Source organism: Clarias gariepinus, chromosome 23 (genome assembly GCF_024256425.1).
Source record: "Clarias gariepinus isolate MV-2021 ecotype Netherlands chromosome 23, CGAR_prim_01v2, whole genome shotgun sequence".
NCBI classification, from domain to species: Eukaryota; Metazoa; Chordata; class Actinopteri; order Siluriformes; family Clariidae; genus Clarias; species Clarias gariepinus.
The window spans coordinates 18,089,234-18,111,383 of NC_071122.1; the positions used below are offsets into that span (position 1 = coordinate 18,089,234).

At 38.5% G+C, this 22,150-nt stretch overlaps 1 protein-coding gene across 3 annotated transcripts in view; it reads left to right on the forward strand.

Moving 5' to 3' along the window:
* Positions 1-22,150, forward strand: part of srgap2 (SLIT-ROBO Rho GTPase activating protein 2) — a 105,881-nt gene that overhangs the window by 33,786 nt on the left and 49,945 nt on the right. For 2 of the 3 annotated variants that reach the window (XM_053483811.1, XM_053483812.1), the window contains exon 3: positions 14,742-14,934. In XM_053483811.1, the coding sequence (XP_053339786.1) occupies positions 14,742-14,934 (193 nt within the window). Of the gene's footprint in view, positions 1-13,179; positions 13,406-14,741; positions 14,935-22,150 lie in introns of those variants that run through there. The other variant, XM_053483813.1, reaches the window with a different exon arrangement.

Genomic DNA, 22,150 nt, shown 5'->3' on the forward strand with positions numbered 1-22,150 from the left:
TTGTCAAGCTAAGTAAAGAATAAGTCCTAACTATTTAACCTATTTTTTCTTACAACCTATTTTCTGTAAGGAAAATAGACATCCACATACAGTTTTTATCAAAGAGAAAGTGATCATTCTTCTAAGAATTATCCCTAATCCATCATAATCCAAATTATGGAATATCCCCAACATAGAAGAATTCAATAAACTATTGAATTTATGCTAATATTGTTGGTAGTCAAATAACAACTCCTTCAGAGCATACAAGAATATCTATTCAAACCCCTTCTATCCTGTACCAAGCTGTTTCTCATTAGCTTCTTTTTCTAAGACGTCGGCTTTGCCCCAAGCCTCACCTGGTTGGTAGTGCCGGGACGAGAGAGTTTCAGGATGGGAGGCTGTAATTCCTGGCTGTCGTATCTGCACTGGCAGATGGCAGGCCCGTTTTTCGGTGCGTAGAGAGCCGGGTGCAGGGGAGAGGAACAGGAGGACCAGACTGTGGTACAGATGGTCTTGTCCACTCTTGCTCTAGGCTCAGGAGAGGCCAGGTGAAGTAGGGAATGAAATAAGGAAGTAGCCCAGGTGAGTTATGCCCTCAAGTATCAAACAGAAGGTCATTTGATCGCTTAATGGCAGTGGGGAGCCTGACAATTCTTTCCTGAATTTTTGTGTGCAAAATGTTATGCCCTGAAGCGAGCATGTCCGGTTGTTGGTTTGGATGGTTTAAAGTGAAGAACTAAGAAAAGTGATGTGAATGAATGTATGAAAATAGCACAGGGTGCATCAGCCAGTGGCGTTGCCCAAGAGTTGAAGCAATGTCTCATTTTTGGCCAATAAAAAAAAATAAATCTCTACTACGCTTTCTTCAGCTATATTCTGGGCATAAGGACTTCCTAATTGGGCACCAGTCCATCACAGAGCACCATTTACACCCAGTTACAAACTGGCCTAGCCATTTCATCTACCAGCATGTTTTTAAGATGTGGTCGAAAGCTCAGACAGGCACTGAAGAAAACTCCTTACTGACAGTAACCTAAACTCAGGAATGGACCCTGGAACTTTAAGCCAGCGACGCTACACACTGCGCCTCTATTTGGAAAAATCAAATGTTTGTTTAAAACTTATAAATCTTTGATAAGCAATCCAAAAGGTTAAGTGCACTAAGGGACTTTGCTCTTTTGTGAACATGCAGCCCAAGTAAACAGCTGGTACAGGGTCAGGAAGGCTTGAATAAAGCAATGACCAGCTGTTTGGTCTGCGAATAAGTAGCCTACACAAGGAGATGACTCATGTACATTAAATAATGAAACAAAGTGCTTCTGGTGTATGTGCTATTGTTTTTATTTTGAATAGGATGGTCATCCGGACATCCTGGTCACCTCAATGACCTGCTTGTTCACCATATATGAAAGGTGGTTGTGTAGTTGTGATGCACTGAATTCAGGTCCCAATGGAAAGAAGATCAACAAAAATGTGTATGTTCTTTCCTCTGAAACTTTATATTCAGCACATGAAGACCTTTGTTACTGGCTGATGAGTTCGTTATGTGATATGTGATAAATGCTTACTGAGGAGCGTGTTTGAATGTCATGTAATTTACAATTTATTAAAATTGGAACAATAATAATAGTATTCAATTATTTGTCACTTGTACTTTATAGCAAAGTGAAGTTATTTTTTCGCATATCCCAGTTAGGAACTAGGGTCAGAGCGCAGGGTCAGCCAGGACAAATCCCTGGAGCAGGTAGGGTAATAGGGTAATAATGGCCTTGTTCAAACAGTAGCAACTTGGGTGAAGTACAGTCATCATTGGTTATTTTTTTAGAAGCAGATAATAGTTGGTAAAAATTAATCACACTCCGGTTGTGAATTTATTATACTAACTTTTAGAAACGACAAAAATAAAATTTTTCAACATAATTCACTTGGTTTTCAAAAAAAATCTGTCAACAAGCCTTTTAATTCTCTCATTAAAAATGTTGTGGGCTGAGCTACAAATGCACTGCTGTCTTCACTTCTCCATCAGAAGTGAATCTTCTACCTTGTAGGGGTGCTTTCAGAGGACCAAACAGGTAAAAGTTAGATAGAGCAAGATTAAGACTATAGGCAGTTTTTTTAACAGTCCCACCAAAGTTTTGCCGAGCGTCGACCGAGTGGACCGAAGTGTGATAGCAGTTCGCTTTATTTAATCTGTAGTTTAGGCTTCAGCTCATCAATAAGCATCTCCCTGTCACAAGCACTGTTGATTGTTGAGCGTTTCTTTTTGATAATGTTCCAATACTTGCTCTTGAGAATCTCAGAAAACTGTAAATTTTTTCAGCTGATGGCTGACTTTTGAACTTTTTCTTGGTCGGCAGTCGAGGATGTTTCTGTTTCATACTCAGCCGTTTACTCTTAGACTAGTAGTGATGAATCCATGTTGCGTCACCAGTAATGATTCTCTTTAAAAATCTTTCACCTGCCTTAGTGTATCCAAATGTTGTTTGTAGATTTCCTAATGCTTCTGTGTATGCTCTTCCGTGAGTTGTTTCGGCACCAGTTACCCCGTCAGACCTCAGAAAACTAATCAATGCATGCTGCTCTCCTTTCATGCAAATCACAAGTGTACATCGATTTTTTTGCTTCCATACAGATACAAATAAACTGATGCAGTGACTGGGGAGACAGTAGCCTTGAATGGAAAGCGTTAATAAGATACTTCTCCCAACTAGTGTGCGGATAATTTTTGACTTTCGCTTAACTGACCAGTGAAAGTATTAACATCACCATGTGCATGCTAATTCACAGGTCCGATGGCTTTTTCAGAACAGGATCATAATGCTTGGTGCGACATAAAGTAATGATGTCATCAAATTCACGACACAGGATGGTAACTAAACTGGAAAAATATATAGCATTGACCAGTATAGTTTTTCTCAGCATACAGCAACCATTGACTTTTTTTTCCCCTGTAATAGTAAATTAGGAGACTTTCTCAGTGTCTCGCTTCCTCTTTACTTTCTCCTAAATCCATCCACTGATTTTATAAGTATTGCCATATTGCAGTTATGGACCCATGACCTGGCCTGGACGGCCCATCAGTGAGTTTACTTTCTTTTCCTGCACCACAATTTCTCTTTTTCTTTTTCCAGCTATTTCTGTGGGAATGCCACCCCCCGCTGAATACCCTTCCCCTGGCCCTGTTTGGAACATTGCTTGCCTGAGAGAGCAGGAGGATTTAGATTCACCTTGTTTTGTTGCCATGTACAAGAAGGTTATAAAGGACGGTTGCTCACAGTCAGATGGACGGATGTGGGTCACTGCCTCTGTCAACAATCCTGTTTGCACTGGCCAGGGCCTCATTGAGTGATCCAATCGAAATTCAAGGCTTTCCTAAGGGAACCTCTTTACCTCAATTTCTGAATGCTAATGTGAGCTCTACAACAGGATCTCTTTCTCCATGGGAGGTGGCTTCAGAGGAGCCAGATTTGGACCTTAACCATTTCATGTAGTTGGCTCGTTTGTGCTGGAATTCTGTGTTTCTTGTGCCAATGGACTGCTCTGTGTTTTGGATGGTAACACAACCTATTAATGGTTGTTTTTAGAAAGGTTTTTTTTTTTGTTCCCCCCCCAGACATTTGAGGTTCAAAACTAAAAGCAGCTTTTCAGGTTGTGGTGGTTCAGGGCTACTGAAGAAAAGGTTGGAAATTCAAATCCCAGTACCTTCGGAAAATAAGGCCTTTAACTATTTGTTGCTCCGGGAGTATGGCATGATGGCTGACATTTCCGTTCTTTATCTTTGTCAGGGTCACAGGGATTCCCGAGCCTCTCTCTGAAACACTGGGCAGAAATCGGTTCATCACAAAAGCATTGAACATCCTTGCTGTCACATGCAGCAATTTAGCATAGTCTTTCTACATCCTGTTGATAAAATGAGAGAACCTGAATTAATATATAAAACTTCACACATACAATAAGTCAAGATTGAAACAATGATGATGTAACCCTGAGCTGGAACTTGTACTCGCTGTGTGTCACAATGCCTTCATCCATGCCTTTTGCGAGAGGTATATATTACATATGTCAAAGTCTTGCATCTAAAGACTGGTTTTAGTCTTTGCAAGTTCCTTTAAGTATATTATAGTACAGCTGTAGCAACCGCTTTTCAGAAAGGGGAAATGTCTGTTGTTGTGTGTGTGTGCATGTAGACTTCACATTTTTGAAAGTTTTCCTTTCACCAATATGTTGCAATTGAATCGCTTCCTGTTTCTGCTTTTTCTGTTTGCTTTGGCATGTTTGTCACCTCACCTAATTTTCCTACATGGTCCATGTTTTTCTAAACTGCTTTCAATTGGTAATACATTTGCAGCCTATTGTCTTCTAGAACTAATTTCTAGAATTGAGCTGATGTTGCAGTCGTCTTACATCTTGTAAGAAAAGGCATATTGAGGTCAATGCCTGGCTGGAGGGAGTTCGTAGGGAAATTCAAGCTGTCGATGGCATCCCAATTAACTGTTGTAATGTCTCAATGATTAATCAAGGGATAGGATTGGCAGCCATTTTTAATCTCCTACCGTGGTGTCTTGAATATGGTGCGAGGAACAGCGGTTTCCATAGTAACCATCTTGATTATGGAAATTGGTGGGAGTAAATGACTTAATATTCTGTCGGCTTGGGTTTATTTTTTTGTAATAGATGGTACAGGATGATACACATGCATGCAAACCCAAGCAGTCACACGAGTGCGCACACACATGCACACACTCGCATACGCTTCCTGTCCTTTTGTTCCTTTTCTGTGGTGGTTTCTTTTGCTTTGACAGCTGCTCTGTAACGAGACCTTGTCCCTTACCACTTCTTCATTCTGATGCTCATTGGCATACTGAGAGGTGGCACGACAACACGCAGACTTGCTTCCTTCCTCCACCCTCCCTCTTCCACCTCCCCCTCCCCTTTTTTTTCCATCTGTATCTTGCCATATGATCCCAAAGATGGTTTCAGATCTCAAATGGTCATTAATGAGGCTTTTCTTCATCAATTAAATAAAGACACAAAGAGAGCAAATGAGGCTTGTTTTGTGTAACCCAAAGTAGATGGGTCAGTCTGAGCAAGTTTGATTTTAATTGCAGCTTGTGTGAGAGATAAAAGCTGTTTTTTTTTTTCCTAATTTTCCAATTTTCCACTTTCACCTGCTGAAACTGAATCGCCCCCAGCATATGCGTCCTTGCTCGTGTCTCTCATCAGAGGCTTAGAATTGGCAAGTCTTCAACTCGAATCCAATCTGCCTGAAAAAATCTTATTGAGCACTGGATCAAATTGCAGTAAGAACCCTGAGGCAATGCAGTGAGTATGAGACATGGCAGCCATACAGACTTTAATGCTATCCACTGGACCAAAATTAACGGTTCTTAGCATTACACCAGGTTTTAGAATGTGCCTTTACAGTTCTTCTTGATGATTTTTACTCATCACACTGAATGACATGATCCCAATAAAATTTTCAAAAGACTGTGACAGTGTGTTCTCTGTGTGGAATTATACAGTAAAGATAAGAACATATTAAGGACTCTGGAAAGCCCTTATTATACAGCCAGGCTCATAAATTTTGGAACAAAGATAAACGTGTTTTTTTCATTTGGCCTCTGTAAACCACCACATTGAAGTAGAAAAGGAACATTTAAGATGTTAAGACTTTTTAGTTTTAATTCAAGAAGTTTGGAAAAAAAGTGGCCACAACCGTTGAGGAGTTAAACCCATTTTTGTACACACACCACTTATTTGGGGTGGCTCATAAATATTGGAACGAACTGATGACAAGCAGTTGCATGGCCGGGTGTGGCCTGTTTGCTTGTTACCCCATGATTAATCAAGCAGATAAAAGGCCTGTTGGTGTTACATTTGCATTTGTAGCTGTTCACGTGAACCCCCGACATAAGGTGGTAAAGGAGGCAATCACTAGGCTGAAATTTTAAACTTTAGATATGGGAAAAACATTGGGAGTGGCCTATACAACAGTTGGAAACATTCCTAAGAACAAGGAATTTTTGGCAAGCTCAGCAACAGCAAAAGGACTGAAAGACCACGGAAAATGTCTAAAGTAGATGACTGCAGAATTCTGTCCATGGTGAAGAAGACCCCTTTCACAACATCCAGCCAAGTCAGTAACACTTTTTAGAAGGTAGGCGTGTCATTTTCAAAGTCTACAGTCAAAGGACGGTTTTATGAAGTAAATACACACACTTCACAATAAGGTGCAACCCACTGGTAGCACTCAAGAACAGAAAGGCCAGATTAGTCTTTGGCAGAAAACGTTGCCAGATTCTTTGGACTGATGAAACCAGAATGTTGTACCATAATAATCGACCAGCTCATGATCCAAAGTATACCATGTCATCTGTCAAACGTGGTGGAGGTAGTGTTATGGAGTGTAACCGGGTCATTGGTGTTTGTTAATGATCTAACAACTGATAAAAGTAGCAGGATTAATTGTGATGTGCATGGGGAGCACTCTCTTCTCAGATTCAGCCAAATGTTGCCACTTCATATTGCTGATGGATAATGACTCACAACAGACAGTGAAAGCTACCCAAGGCATAGAAATTGGATATTATTCACTGGCCAAGTAAGTTACCTGCTCCCAATGTAATACAGCATGCTTTTCACTTACTGAAGACAAGATTAAAGGCAGAGAGACCCACAACAAGAAGCAGCTGCAGTAAAGGCCTGGCAAAGCATCTCGAGGGAGAAGACTCAGCATTTAGTCATGTCTATGAGTTCCAGACTCGAGGCAGTCATTGACTGCGAATAAATTTCATCCAAGTATTAAAAGCAATCGCTTTGTTTGTTAATTTGTTCTATTGTTTATGAGCCACCCAAAATGAGGGTATGAATATGACTGTAATTCAAATTAATAAAAAAAATCGTTGATTTATGTATACACAGGACAAAAGCTAATCCTAGATCAGTACTGTTATTTTGAGGAAAAAGCTCCAGACACTCAATAAACTTTACAGCTTAGATCTCCTTACACACCCCTCCTGCATTTTGAACCCTATCCTATCTCTGTCTCCAAGCAAAGCAAGCCCACTTCCTCCCAGTTCTCAATGTCCTCCACTTCCTGTTTGCTGAGTTGAATGAAGGCTTTCCTCTGCGCTGCTCCAGTGACGCAAACACGCACCAACCCCCCTTCCCGGAGCAACAACTGCCTCCTTTCAGGCGTCCTGTGTCGTTATTGTCATTACGGCCTTTGTAATATCGCCTGTAAAAGTTCAGGACACAATAAGTTGGCTCAGAGTTGCACAATGCCGTGTGTTCTGTCACTACACACGTGTATTTATTTATGTATGCACATGCACAGCTGTCCTGTGCGCTTCCTCATCATTTCCCACTACAGCTGTGCATCAAAGTGTGACCACACAGCAAGCCGGTCTCTTCAAAATTGTATATGCGCTCTTGAATTAGGCCCTGATTTCATGGCTTGTATGGTTGCCAGTCCCCCGACTAGCAGGTCCTTTTAAGGTCTCATGCAGACAAACGAAGTGCATGAAGAAATCCATAAAGAACCAGTGACTTCTGTAGCTGTGAAGTGGCCTTTTCAACTTGCCGCACTACCCTGTCACTTGCTTGCCAGCATGTTCTCCATTATTTACACACCAGATCCCTGCCACTTCATAAACCTAATGCATGCCTTATCTATGGCAGAAAATTTTCTGCATCTAGAACATGGGCAGCACTTTGGAGATCTTCCTTATCATTGATCTCTCTTACACGCCTTTATCGCTGGCATGGCTCCACGCCCAGAGTCTGGGCCCCTGAGCCCAGGGAACATAATGTAACATGACAGATTTTGGGTGCGGCTTTCTAGGACAGCCGGTGTGGAAATGGGCAGAGTGACAGCTGGGATGATGAGGGATAGGGGGGGTTATGGATGGTCCCGGCTCCGAAAAGCATAAACAGTCGTGGTTGTGCTGGTTTACAAAACAGTTAATACCAGGCTGTATATGTCATAAATTAGCTGGTAGTGTAAGTAAACGTAATATTTTCTTTCCATAGAAATGGGATTATAAAAGTAATGATTTATTTTTGTACTATCCAATAATTCTTTTTCGTGTCTGGTTCCTCTTAAGGTTTGATCCTCATGTTGTCTCAGTGGCTAGTTTCTCACAACTGATATTAGGTACCTACAGTACATATATCTGTATTTCTGTAAAGCTGCTGTGTCTATTGTTAAAAAAAAGAACAGTAGTGAACTTTTGTAAAGACAAAACGTAAAAAGTGGCAGACGAGTGTCTTTTCTTTTTTGTGTGTGTAGGTATATGTACATGCTGCTACTCATTGTAACCTGTAAAGTTTTTGACGTTAGATCAGGGGTAGCACTCTGGACATCTTTTTGCTCAGTTTTGCATGCTTTTAAAGCTCTGGCTTCATTTCCAGAATCTGTAACCCCATATCTAGGACCATATTATGATGAGACAGATGTTTATGGTGGACTATATAGAAAACCTGTTCAAGTTTCATTCATTAAGGTCAAACTAATTTCTAGTAGTAAAGCTCTACAGCTTTACAGTATATAATAATTTAAACCCAATATACCTTTAAAATGTTACAAGCCTTGGACAAATTATTCAAGTTTTAAGTGCTCAGCTACACATTTAATACCACTTATGTTCTTCTGGTTTTAATTAGCCACACTCCAGCCTACTGTCACACTCAAGTCTGGTGTAAGCTGAACAACTCCTGGATGGTAAGGTACAACATGGACAATGCATGGCACCAAAGTTTTTTGTCTCTAGGAACCATGTTGGGTCTGGTAATTTTTTATAAAATTAGCACTTCCGGACACTCTTCCATCTGTATTCTTGAAGGTCAATCAATAGGGCCTGATCAGTAATTGATGGATCCTGGGGAACTGGAGACAGGTGGTTTTGCTGTGAGTGCAAATTTAAGGTCATGGGTCACTGCTTTCAGACATTTCAGACGGACTAATCCATAATGTGAATGTAATGTCTATGGGAATGCTGAGTATAAAGCTTAGTGAGCCTTGATCAGTTTAATTAAACTTGAAAATACACTGCCCAACTAAAAACACTGGGATTTAAATAAGCAAATACATAAGAGCTTTTGATTGGATAATTACTGCAGTGATTAATATAAGCTCTGGTTCAGCGTGCAGCAATTCTCTAACTGATGCACTAGGCATTTTGAAAGACGTGTGTTGTGGCGTGTAAAAAAAAATATGCTTACTTTGTTTTTCGAAGGGTCAAATCACTGTCCTGTATCAAGCAAAGAAAATGACTCCGGAGATTGCTGAAATTACTTGAACTAGGTTAAGAACTGTATAGCAAACATGGAAGGACAGTGCTGAACCATCAACTTCTTGGAAGAAATGTGGAAAAAAAATTACCTTGACTGGAGATCTTGTAAACATTTAACATTACAGTAGAAACATCTATGTTTAATAGCGAAAGTAAGAGCATTTCCACACACAATGTAACAAGAACCTACAGGATTGGGATTAAAGTGGCCATAAGAAAAGTTAGAGTTATTTTGCTAGAGAATATAAAGATTAGACTTTGGAGCAATGATAAAAACCTCATGTGGTCTGATGAGTCCAGATTGACCCTATTACAGAGCGATTGAAGTGGCAAGGTAAAAAGGGAAGTGCACATGGTACAAGTCCCAGGAAGCAGTGTTATGATCTAGCGTTGCATTGTTGAGTCAGGTCTAGTTTCAGCACTATCAACGCAATAAATTTAAGTCAGCTGATGACCTGAATGCACTAAATGACATTGTTTCAGAATTCTGAGGATGTGACTACATCAGTGGATTTTTTCTTTTCTGGAAGCATGGGCAGATAACAAATTAAAAGAAGATCCAGAAGCATGAGAAATCATTTTCACACATGAATTGGCCATCATAAAGCCTTCTTCATAATCCCATTTGGCGAATGTGTGCCATAATTAAGGCTAAAGGCTGTCTAACAAAATATTGAGGGCTAGAGTGTTCGACTTCTTGCTTTCATTTTGCAATGATGTTAAGGAGAATTTGCTCATCAGTTTTTTGGATGATTGGCCTATGTCTGAGCTTATCTGTCTGAGAAATTGAGGTTCTAGAAAAAAAAACGAAAGGCTTGTGAAGAAATGACTGTTTATAGCTGCTATTAATAAGTGACTACAAAATCAAAGTTGCCTTGTGGACATTAAATATAAGTGTAAATGTTTAAAAACACAAAGTGCAGTTGATAGCAATTTGTAACAGTTGGAATTTCTTTATTTATTATGTTATATTATTATGTTTCTTGTTGTACGGTAATCATCCAGGTTAGGATGATATCACACCACACTAAATAATTGATTATTTTTTTCGCATTCTGTTGTGTTTTTATTCCTTGTTGTGATTAGATAATATATGAGATTTGATTACAAGGCTAAAAACAAATGCATAATTTATTAGCAGCACTGAAATAGTTCCTACAGTGCCTTTTAGCTTAACCATGACTTTGGTCTCAAGTTCCTCCCAAGATGACCAAAAGAGAAGTTTTCCATTTGTGATATTTTTAGCGTTTTTTTTTTTTTTTTTTTTTTTGCAACAGTGTCTTTTCCCAAAACCTACTTTTCTGTTAAAGAGCGTTTTTTTTGGCTTCAGAGTGATTGCATGGCCACATGGTTTTCATGACAGCATGTCTTTTTTTGTAGCATTTTATGAGACTGTGATATCTGTGGAAAATCTGAGCACATGTGAGTGTGGTTGGACTGTATCTGATCATTCCCAAGGATCTGGGCTTCTTCAGGCTATAATTGCTGAGCACATCACTGGTTTTAGTTGGACTTTTGCTTGATTTTTATGCCACAGAAATCAACTTCATCACTTACTAAAATCATGAGTCTAAGTAAAATAAAACATTCTTCCATTCTTGACCATCGGTCCCCTGACCAGGGCTTGTAACATGACAGTTGTGAGGGTAAATTTATTTGCTTCTATTTTTAAATGATGTAATAATGTAGTAGCAATATCAGCTAATTAACTTAAATATTACCTAATAAAAAGTTTTCCATAATCAAGCTAATTTTGTCATTTTTAATTGGCACATATGATTAATGCATTGTCTGAATCACCCAAATCTAACTCTGATATGATGGAATATCAAGCTATCATCTTAGTGTCATGAGTTCCTATCATTTATAGAAACTGCAAAATGCTGAAAAAAAGACCTTGTGAGCATCTCTGGGCATTACGATGAGACACTGACTCATTTCCTGGTTCGGTAAATTATACAGCCAGTGACAAATTATATGTGACAGGTGTTGACGAAGCGTGTAAGCCAGCCGGCCAGCCTAGTCATTATCTCACTGTAACTGAGAAATTATGGGCTGTTTTCTTTTGGCACGGACCCTTTAACATCATTACTTGAAGAATTCTACGGTGTTGTCGTACCCAGTGGGAAAAGCACGGTGTCAAAGTCTTGCTAGTTACTAAAATGTGTTTGCATGCTGAGAACTCTAGCACTAGGCCAAAATTCAGTTTCGTTGTATTTGATCTCTAGATGTTTTGCCTTCTTTTGGGTCTGCTGTTTAATGATAATAGATTTTAAGCAATAATGTTTATAGATTTTTTTTTTTAATACTGAGCTGCTTCTTTGATTTTTAATGCCTATTTTATGAAAAAAGGAAAAGAAAATAACCAATATTCAAGGTGGTGAGTTGAACAAAATCTTTAAGTCCCATAGTTCTTTAAGTTAAAGAAAGGGAAAGGTTTTCCCTCATATGAGGTCACGTTAGGGGGAAATTCTATTTGGCCTGTTTTGTATTTTTCTTACTTTTCTCATACTGTTTGTATATACACACAACACACACACACAAAACACACACACACACACACACACACACACACACACTGGAGACCCATTTAAATGTCTATAAATGACAAAGTAATTTTTGCGTAACAGCTCCCCTTTAACATCGACCTTGTGAAAACCATTATTATTTTTTTTATTATTTAAATAATAAAGCAATGTTTTTGAGTTAGTGGTCTATAGACCATTTTATTGAGATCAAAAACAACAAACTTTCTGTGCATGCCCAGTATTTCCTGTGGTGCTGTTTTTAAACGTAAATCTGTCAAAACACAACGTATAGCTCATACAAACGAGTCTCCTGAAACACAAACAGGCAAGATACCAATACAAGAATAAACAACACATAATTGGCATCACCACATCCTTTGCTAAAAATACGACAAACAGTGAGAACTTTTGTTTTTCCCATTGCCATAAAACTTTTACAGGAAGTGAATGGGGCCTGATTTGTATCTCTTCCGCGCTGAGAGCTTAACATAGTTTAAATACTTAAAATGTACTTTCTTATCAGAGAGAGAGAAATGGGAGAAATTTTGCTTTTGTAATGAGGATTATGTCTGTATTCAGTGTGTCGTAGAGATGGAGGAAGTCGAATGTGGTGTCAAATTTACTCAGTGTGGCGTTTTTGCTAGCAAGGAAGATGGTGTGCGTATGTGGCTAGCTAGCATGATATTTACTATATTTAGGATACAATATACGGCGTAAATGTTTGTTTTTCTTACATCATGTACGATTGTGACTTGTGAACATGTAATATTTTATTTACAGTAAGGTGACAGAATTCTCACTTTTTCTGTTAGTATTCTGACTTTTTTACCACAGAATTTTGCCTTTTCTCTCAGAATTCTGACTTTAACCTTAGAATCTTAACACTTTCTCTCAAAAAAAGTCAGAATACTAGAGAAAAAGTCAGAATACTGAGAGAAAAGGTCAACATTCCGAGGTGAAAGACACAATACTGAGATAAAATTTTTGATATAATAAAAATATTCTGACTTTCACCTCAGAATTTTGACTTTTTAAAAAGAAAAAAGTCAAAATTCTGAGGTTAAAGTAAACTTTTCATGGTGTCCATAATCGTCTTTCATTCTAATGGAAAAACCAAACAGCTAAACAATATGGTCCTGATTAATACCGAGATGTTCAAATTCTAAACTGAGGTACCAGTCTTCCTCTGTTCTTCTTTTGTTTTCAGAATGATGATTACGGTCAACCATATAGGGTTTGAGTACAGCTACATCACTTCCTTAGTTCATAAATATACCATACTGCACCAGCTCTTATAATGCAGCGCATAAAGGGATGTGAAGTCACTGAAAAGAGAAATAACATCAAACTACTCTCGTCAGCTATTGAGAGAGAGAGAGAGCAGGACAGAGGTCAGAGACAGTGAAAATCCCACTTCTCTTTGGTGACACAGTGGAACTGCCAGGCTCAGCTTAAAACACAATACAGCCGACAGGACGGGCTATCGGTGCTTTAAAAAAAAAAAAAAAATTATTAACGTTCACACTCGATCTTCTGTGACATGGGACAGCGTGATGATGGAGAATAAAGTCATCAGGTTTCTCTATAGCACAAAATGCAAAGGTAAACTCAAATAATACTGTCTTTATTGTCAGGTTCTTGTTTTTTCTCCAAGTCGTAGGCATCTAAACCGCCATTAATTTTACTACCTGTTTTTTATTTCTGTTGCACCAGTGGACTGAATATCTTTAAAATAAATCTATTTAAAGGTGTTTTGTGGTATCTTGTATTTCTGAATTCCCTTAATCATGGTAAGCAGGTCAAGTCTGTGAATTCTGCAACATTTATAATGTCTTCACTGCAGGAATTATTTATTTATTTATTTATTATAAAAATAGAAGAGTTAGATTGCAGCATTGTTTCCGTTCTTTATAGCGGTGTAATGGATGCTTCAGTTGTATAGAAACTTGAGCTGTCTACCAAGCCCTCTGGAGTTGATATAAAGGCCATAATTCAGCGTTTTAGTTGTTCAGCAGTTTATAAATGGAGTAAATTAATTTGAGGCCATGCTTCAGTGCTCTGTATATGATATGACATCCTGAGAGAGAGTGTGTGTGTGTGTGTGTGTGTGTGTGTGTGTGTGTCTGTGTGTGTGTGTGTGTGTGTGAGAGAGAGAGAGAGAGAGAGAGAGAGAGAGAACACGAGCAGAAATTGCTGCGAAATAATTTCTTCTTCTGCGAAATAATAATTGCTTCTTCTGTAAAGAAAGACTGAAGAATATAGAAGGAATGTACAGTACACTCTGTTACACTTGTGTTACATCATTGTTAAGTGCTCGATTCTGACTGGTCAGAAAGTCTTGATTAATTTCCTTTGATAGCACAGCTCTGATGGTAGTTCTGGGTGCAAGGTATACGTTAATATTCTTCTTCTAATAAGGTATTGTATTGAATTTTTTGTTGTACTTTTCCGTTTACATTTACGGCACTTGGCAGACGCCCTTGGTGGTGCTGGGGTTTGAACCTGTGAACTTCCAATCAATAGTCCAACTCCTAACCAGTGAGCTACCCCTGCCCCTGTGTGTCATAGCCAAGCTAAATATATTTGAACGCAAACAAAGCTTGAGCTTTTTATGGCCACCTACAAGCTGCTCATGCACACTTTTATGGTGATTATGGTTGCACATCCACTGGAAACAGTATAACCTTTATCATAATCGGCAGCCGGCACTACGTGGGTCACTCCTGGATCGGTTAGGTGATGAAATGTTAACCAAATGAGTTTACCATCTATCTAAGTGTTGTTACAACCTGAATGTTAACGATGAATTGCTCCTAAGGGTGCTGGTGAATTGTAGAAGATTGCTTTTGATACTACATAAAATTCTGGCACATAACTTGTCAAAACTTGAATGTCATAAAGGGAATTAACTGAAGTCCCTTCTTTCCATCTTTGTCAGAGATCCGGGCCCAGTTGGTAGAACAGCTCAAATGTCTGGACCAGCAGTGCGAGCTTCGTGTGCAACTCCTCCAGGACCTGCAGGACTTCTTCCGCAAGAAGGCCGAGATCGAAATGGACTACTCGCGTAATCTGGAGAAACTGGCTGAGAGGTTTCTGACCAAGACACGCAGCACCAAGGACCACCAGTTCAAGTAAGCATGCATTTGGAGAGAAATTAATTGCCTGGGTGAACTCAGCCAGAAGGTTTTTGGTTCATGCACACACAAGCTCATATGCGCTGATATATTTTAGTGTGAAAACAGTATCAAGACTTTTGCATGATTCTTATTCAGATGCCTGTTCTACTGTAATCTCAATCTGCTTCCAAAAACTATTTCTATTATGTCTTGTTTCAAAACCAAGTAATATATACATCTAAGAGTATTTAAAGATTTGACTAATCAAACCTGTTAAACATCCCAATGCAGATTAATTCATATACTGTTTCACTAGATCTTGGAGCATACCTGGGGAAATTTGTGCTTTATTTTAACCCCAAGAGCATTTAGTGACATCAGGTAATGATGTCGACCAGTGTGGCCAAGAGTGCAGTAGACCTTTCAATTCATACCAGGGTTGAGGTCAGGCTTCTGTTTAGGCCACGTCAGGTTCTAAATTACATTTACGATATTTGGTGGGAGCCTTCATCCAGAGCCTTACATTTATCTCATTATATATCTGAGCAGTTGGGGGTTGATGACTTTGCTTAAGGGTCCAACACTAACAGTGTGTCGTTGACCCTGTGACCTTCTCATCAGTAGTCCAACGTCTCAACAGTTGAGTTACTCCAGCCCCAAGCCATGTCTTTATGGACATTATCTTTGTGCACAGGGGCGTTGCCCTGCTTGAACAGGTTTGTGCCTCTTAGTTCCTATGGAAAGGAATTGTAATGCTACAGCATACCTTAGTATGAGAAGGACAGTTGTCTCACAGTTACAGTGACAGTTGTGTGTTTAGGGAAGTTTGCATTTTAATGAGAAATGAACCTTCCAGATATTACGCAAGGGAGCATCCTTCAGGATCATCATATAGCATTACTTGTATTATGATTAAAAATAATGATATATGATAAGGATTAAGCTAATCATTATGATTAAAGCTAATGATAAGTCAGGTTAGGCTTGTTCCATACTATGTGAGATAATAATGTCATCTGACAACATGTACTGTAAACACAAACAACTATTTTTCTAGCCAAAGATTAAAATATGTATGTACAGTACTTTAAAAGTCTTGCTCAACCCCTCATTTCTTCATATTTTACTTCAAAATTTCTTGTAAATTACTTCATATTTTCTTGTAATTTTAATGTAAATTGTCAAATTGGACAATTCAGCATCACTGGTGTTTTCAGTACATAAAAACATTCAGTACCTATTAGAAATTAGTTATCAAATAGTGCTCCAGGATTAATGTACTGATGTTTTCTAACTGAAGCTGAAGTCTACTGTACATGCTGTTGTACGTACAGCAGATCACCATAACGAAGGCATACAGTAGATTACTTCATGATCAGGCAATCCTTTATAAAATTCCAGGTGACTTTTCTGACCTTTTACTGGTTGCCTAAAATTATGACTATATTTTATCTCTTGACCTAAATATAGGTTTTGAGTAAATCACACATTAAGAAATTTAATTTAAATTAATTTAATTACATTTATTATTGATATTACATGACCTTTTTTTTTTTCTTTCTTTCGGATCACACCATTTAGCAATCTGGAATTTTTTGAGTTTTCAATATCTATGAGCTCCAGTAATACTAATGTTGCAAAAACCATTATCGCAATAAAAACTGACAATCAATATACTGTACAGCCCTAAATACTGAGCAAGTTGGGATTGTTGTCAGAAAATTACAACAGATCTCGCAGTCTAGGTTCATCTGTCCTCCTGCATGTGAAAGGATGTGGGAGTAATGTTGTAAAGCTCCTTTATTTTTACATCCATAACACAGATCGTTTTACGTGTCACAGTCTGCTTTGCTTTTCCTGTAAGTAGGTGTGACTGGATTTTAACCACAGACTTGGCTCTTTCTGTTTTAGCAAAAGGGGGCATTCCAGCTCCTGACTGTTTCGCCTCTGGCAGATTTCAGACAGGAGTTGATATCAAATAGAAAAAAGAAAAAAAAATCTTTCAGTTCTCCTTTCTGAGTTTTCTGCATTTCACTTCTTTCTTTCTTGCCCATCCTCCGCCTCCTTCTCACCATGCGCCTTAATCTGCATGTTCTCTATTTTTGCATGTAGGCGTTTGCTTTATTTACAGTACACTACAAGTTTTCCCCCACCTGTTTTACATTTTTAGATGAAATTGCTAGACAAACTGTTTAGGGAACTTACCATTGACCAAAAAATGGTCTTTATGGATATTCAGATCTCTACAAACTCAAGGAAGTGAAGCTTCTGCATTTGATAAGCTGAGGCAGATTTTTTTTAAATAATGCAATATTTCTGTGATGATAATCTGCTCAAGTCAGAAGTTCTCCATTATTACACCTCTTTAGTTTAGTTTGCGGAATTTCCCTTCTTTCATCCCTTTCGCTTTTCATTTCTCGCAATATGATTCTTTCCCCGTCGTATTCCCCTTTTTTTTCGCTATTCTTTGCAAAAACTCAACAAAGCCTCTTTGCCAAGGGCATGCTGATCCCTCTGACCCACATTAAGTGTGAATTTCTGTAGTCTTGCTGCGTATCCCTCATACCCCCTCTCATCACATATGCAGAACCGCAGGAATCCGGCTCCAACATCTGCCTGCGTTCAGTGGAAGCGGCATCTGCTAAGAGCATGGTGCTATGAAGGAATGCGAGGTATTTTCCAGGCTTGCTGTCAGTCAGGAGGCCCAGAACCCCTTGCCTGGGGGATTCTGGGTAGAGGATGATGATCCTCCAGAGACTGCTGGCATGCTGGTTATGTGCTGAATGGCCGGACGGTTGAGCTGACGGTTGCAACAGCTGGGCAGAAAAAGGCCTAATTGCAATGTCTAAAGAATGTCTTCAAAAAAGTGTGCTAGTCGGTTAAAGGATTGGGATGGGATGCCTTGATTAGGACGTGCTGTGCATTAGAAACAAACTTATATCAAAACTGCTTACTCAAAATCTGTTTGTCTGTGCATTCAGGTCACCGTTTTGTTCACTCATGTTCCTGTTTCCTTTTAACTCCAATGGGTGTTTGGTAAGATGCCATTTTTAGAAATTATGTTTGGACTGATTTGTCAACAGAAGGTTGCGACATTTCCACTTAATTTCACCATGCAGATCTTTTTAGAGACAGAACAAAGGTTAGGAAAGAACAAGTGAATGTAATAAATCTCGTGAAACTAGCACAAAAAGGAAGCGCTTTCTAGCCGCGCGTCAACCGAGGAGTGATGTGTGTCACATGCTGATTAGCACCATTTAACCATTCTAGTTGTTACTGCGGGGCAGATGTCAACTACTTCCAGTTCTCAGAGTGACTTGTGATGAAGAGATCTTCAAAGTGTGGCTTGGGTGAAGGCTAGCACAGTAAATGTTAATGCACAGCTTAGAAAAAAAATGAAGCTTTCAATGCTGTGCAGAAACAAACACAGAAATGAATGTAGCAGATATTTGTTCATAAATGTCTGGATATCACAAGTTAGCAATCAGACTGTATTTACGCCAACTACTTTCAGTGGTTTTACTTTAAAAGTGTACTATATAAGCCTATTAACTTGATGTTTAAACAAGGTGAACCCTCCTATTGTATTTTGTTTTCGTAGGCTTTATTAGGGTTTTTTTTTTTTCTTCTTTTTTTCTCCAAATTGTGGAATTTGCTCCATAACCCAATAGAGTGAAAGACTGTTAGGTATTGATGGTTTTGGCTGGTTAATTGATTTTCCCAGCCATGTTCACTGAGGTTTTCAAAATCCCCAGCCATGCCTATAATGGTTTTTAACATTCCCAGCTCTACATATAATGGTTTTCACCATCCCAACCCTGAATATGGAGGTTATTCTTTTTTATTTTGTTTTCTCTGCATTGCTTGCTGGTTTTTGTCATTTTATTCGCTTCAGCTTTCCATGTGCTTCCTGACCCACAGTAAGACGAAGACATAAGAAATACCACTACAGTAGATGGTTCCGCTGCAAAGTTTTAAAAGACTCATCATAGTGTCACTTCAGTCTTCATCTCAACATCGCATATGAGCCTGCTTTTTAGATTTAAGGCAGTGTATCAGTGAAATGACCATGACGCTTAATGTCAATGAACATTCCAGTCAGCAGCCGTGCACATGCACTTGCATTTTATTATTTTTTTTCCAGGATTTCTTTTCCAGCATTTATTCATTTGTCATTAAGGAATTCAGTTTAACCTTAAAAACTGAGACTCGTGGTTGTCTGACAAGCTGGATGTCTGTGCGTGTAAAGGGGTGGCTGGACTATCATTTCCTATCTACACTGACGTACGTGACTGATGACTTCCTGGCGTCATGCCCAGCTGGAAACCAGGGCCTCATAAAGTCTATTCTCACCAGAGTGTAGAATTCTCAGCAGCACTTATCATATATATAACAAACAAGGGACTTGCAGGAGATGAGCTACACGCTGTATTTCAGGATTCAGGACATTCTCTTGATTTAGGGCACTTTTGATATGCTTTTTTCTTTTACGTATTATCTATTGATTTAGGGTAAGGATTACTTCTTAATTTAAATAAAAAAATAAAAGTGTTATCTAAACCATATAGTTATTTTATGTATGTAAATGTGGCAGTGTTTGTGCTTAACTGTTTCTAATGAAATGTGTGTGTTGTGTGAATTTATTCATATTTTGTGCTACGGTTTGGCCATTTAACAGCCCTGTTAAATTGGTCAGAAGGTAGTGATTAATTTTCCGCCACTGCAGCTCTGACAATAATTAGTGCTCTCAATCGATTAACAAATTGAATCGAGTTAATCAGTCATAGATTGTGATTAATCACACTTTTTAAATACTTAGATTTTCTTGTATTATAAATAAATTTACTGCAATATTTATTATATATTTAATAAAATAAATAAATTGTCTGCAATATTGCAATGAAGAAATGCATGACAAATTGCTTAGAGAAAACAGATTATCCAGTTTTATAATATCTCAAGCATTAACGTTTAACAAATGTTTGATTAATGGTAAACTCCTTGCAGCAGAAATTATATTGTAAGCCCGGTTTGCTCCTATGGCCGGGACCATATCCGTAATCCTTTTAAACTTGACTAGCACACACAATGTCTTTATAATGTTTATAACACACCCAAAGTGAATGAATACAGTTGCCATTTGTCATTGATTAGATGTGCTGTTACAAAGAGGTAGTCATGGTTACCTACTGATGTCCAGTGGTCTCAAGTAAGTGCAATAAAAGTAGCTTCTGCCAACTGCATCAGTTTCACAGCCTTTTTCAGTGTCTTACATGTAATGTATTCTTGTAAAAGTAGTTCCCCCTGCACTTAGCTCAAGCATACAACTTCCATCTAGAAGCTTTTTATAACAAAACATGCCGTTCAGAAGACCTGGTGATGCTTCCTCAGTCTTCTTATTAGCCGCGTTAATTCCGCGCCATTAATACACACAGCCGGGTAACCGTGCTTCGATTAGGGGCTGCCATTAAGGTCAAACTTGGTCATATTGTATGATCAATTTGCACAAAAAAAATACTGCCGCATTAAACTTTCTAGATTAATCACATGCGTTAACACGTTAATATTGACAGCCCTAGTTTAAATTAGCATGCTTAAGTTATAGGATTTGTCTGTGGAACACATTTAACCTGATAAAGAACACAGTTTGTCACAATCACAGCTGTTATAACATGAAGGGTAACAGGAGATTACATGTTTTGCAGACGTGCTATGCTATTATACTATGAATGGATAATAATTATGACATGTTCCTTTATAACTAAACATTTGACATGGTTGACAGTTTGTTCTCGTATGACAGGAATGGAACCGAAACACTTTAAGACATGCCGTTATTGGAAGAGAAAAAAAAATACCGTCACACCTCCTCCACCATTAATTAATCTATTTTCCTATAACATTTTTTCCCATTGTTCTGAATTCCGTACATATTATGACCACACCTAGCTGCTGTTCATTGAAGCTAAAAACCCTTTAATAAAAAAGGCTTATTTTTCTAAAAGATTGATAAATGAGGTTAAATCCATTTAAGCAGCCACCATACCAGTCCCTACTTAGTTTATACCAGTACAGCAAGTTGTTACTATAAAAAGGATAATGTACACCGAACAGCCTTAACTTTACAAAGCAATACCTTAAGCCTAGTGTTGTGTAGGTTCCCTTTGGCCTTTTGGGCATGACTCCACAAGACCTCTGTAGGTGTGCTGTGGTGTCTGGCAGTGCCGTGGGTTGCGGGATGGATTGGACTTGTTTGGCCGGTGCATTCTATTTGTGTTTGAACGGTCTATGGTCCTCATGCACAGTGAGTTCTGGTGCACTGGGTGTTCTGGTGCTTTCCTTTTGTGGTCAGCGATTATTATTATTTATCTTTTCGGATCAGACAGGCTAGTCTTTGCTTCTCACAGACACTAGTTCACTGCTATATAATTAATAAGCAGTGTTTACATGGTGTTAAAGTTATGTAGAAAGAATTCCTTTATATCAACCCGAATGATCAGCCTTAAAGTGAAAAGAACTGGCAGCTCGACTGTTAGAGAAAATTTTGAAGTGCTGTAGTGTAAGTTTCCATATCTTTAGTGAACTCAGCTGAGAGAGTGTTGACGGTATGGTGTGGGTGCAACACAAAGGACAGAAAATATTTAACGAGGAGCACTCAATAGCAAGCTCTGTTCATGTCTCTCGGTCTCTATATACTGTACATCATTCATATCTTTCTTGTACAATCTGTCTAACTATGCTTGAGGAATTCGCTTCCTGACAGTTATCCGAGCATTTAGGATTCTTTTGCTATTCTTATCCATTGAGACAAAAATCCTATCATGCCACTGTGTCATGACTCGGGCATATGTTGCCATGGGAACCCCAGGCCTGCTTCCTGGTCTTTGATGAAAGACTCATTCTGTCTCCATTGACCCTTCTGTTAATTGGGTGACTCTTCCATTCATGTGACTTTAGTTTTTGGGTTTTTTTTTTAAGTGGCCTTTCCTAAATGACTCCAAGCTATTTGTCCTGAGTCGGTGTCTAACCTTTTAAACTCTCGAGGAAATGTGTAGTTGTGAGTCTCTGTCCAAGTCATTTATTTATATATATATATATATATATATATATATATATATATATATATATATATATATATATATATATATATTTATTTATTTATTTATTTTTTTGAAATAATTTTTTTCTAACGCACGATTACGCAATAGTAATTCCATGTAGGCTACAGTGC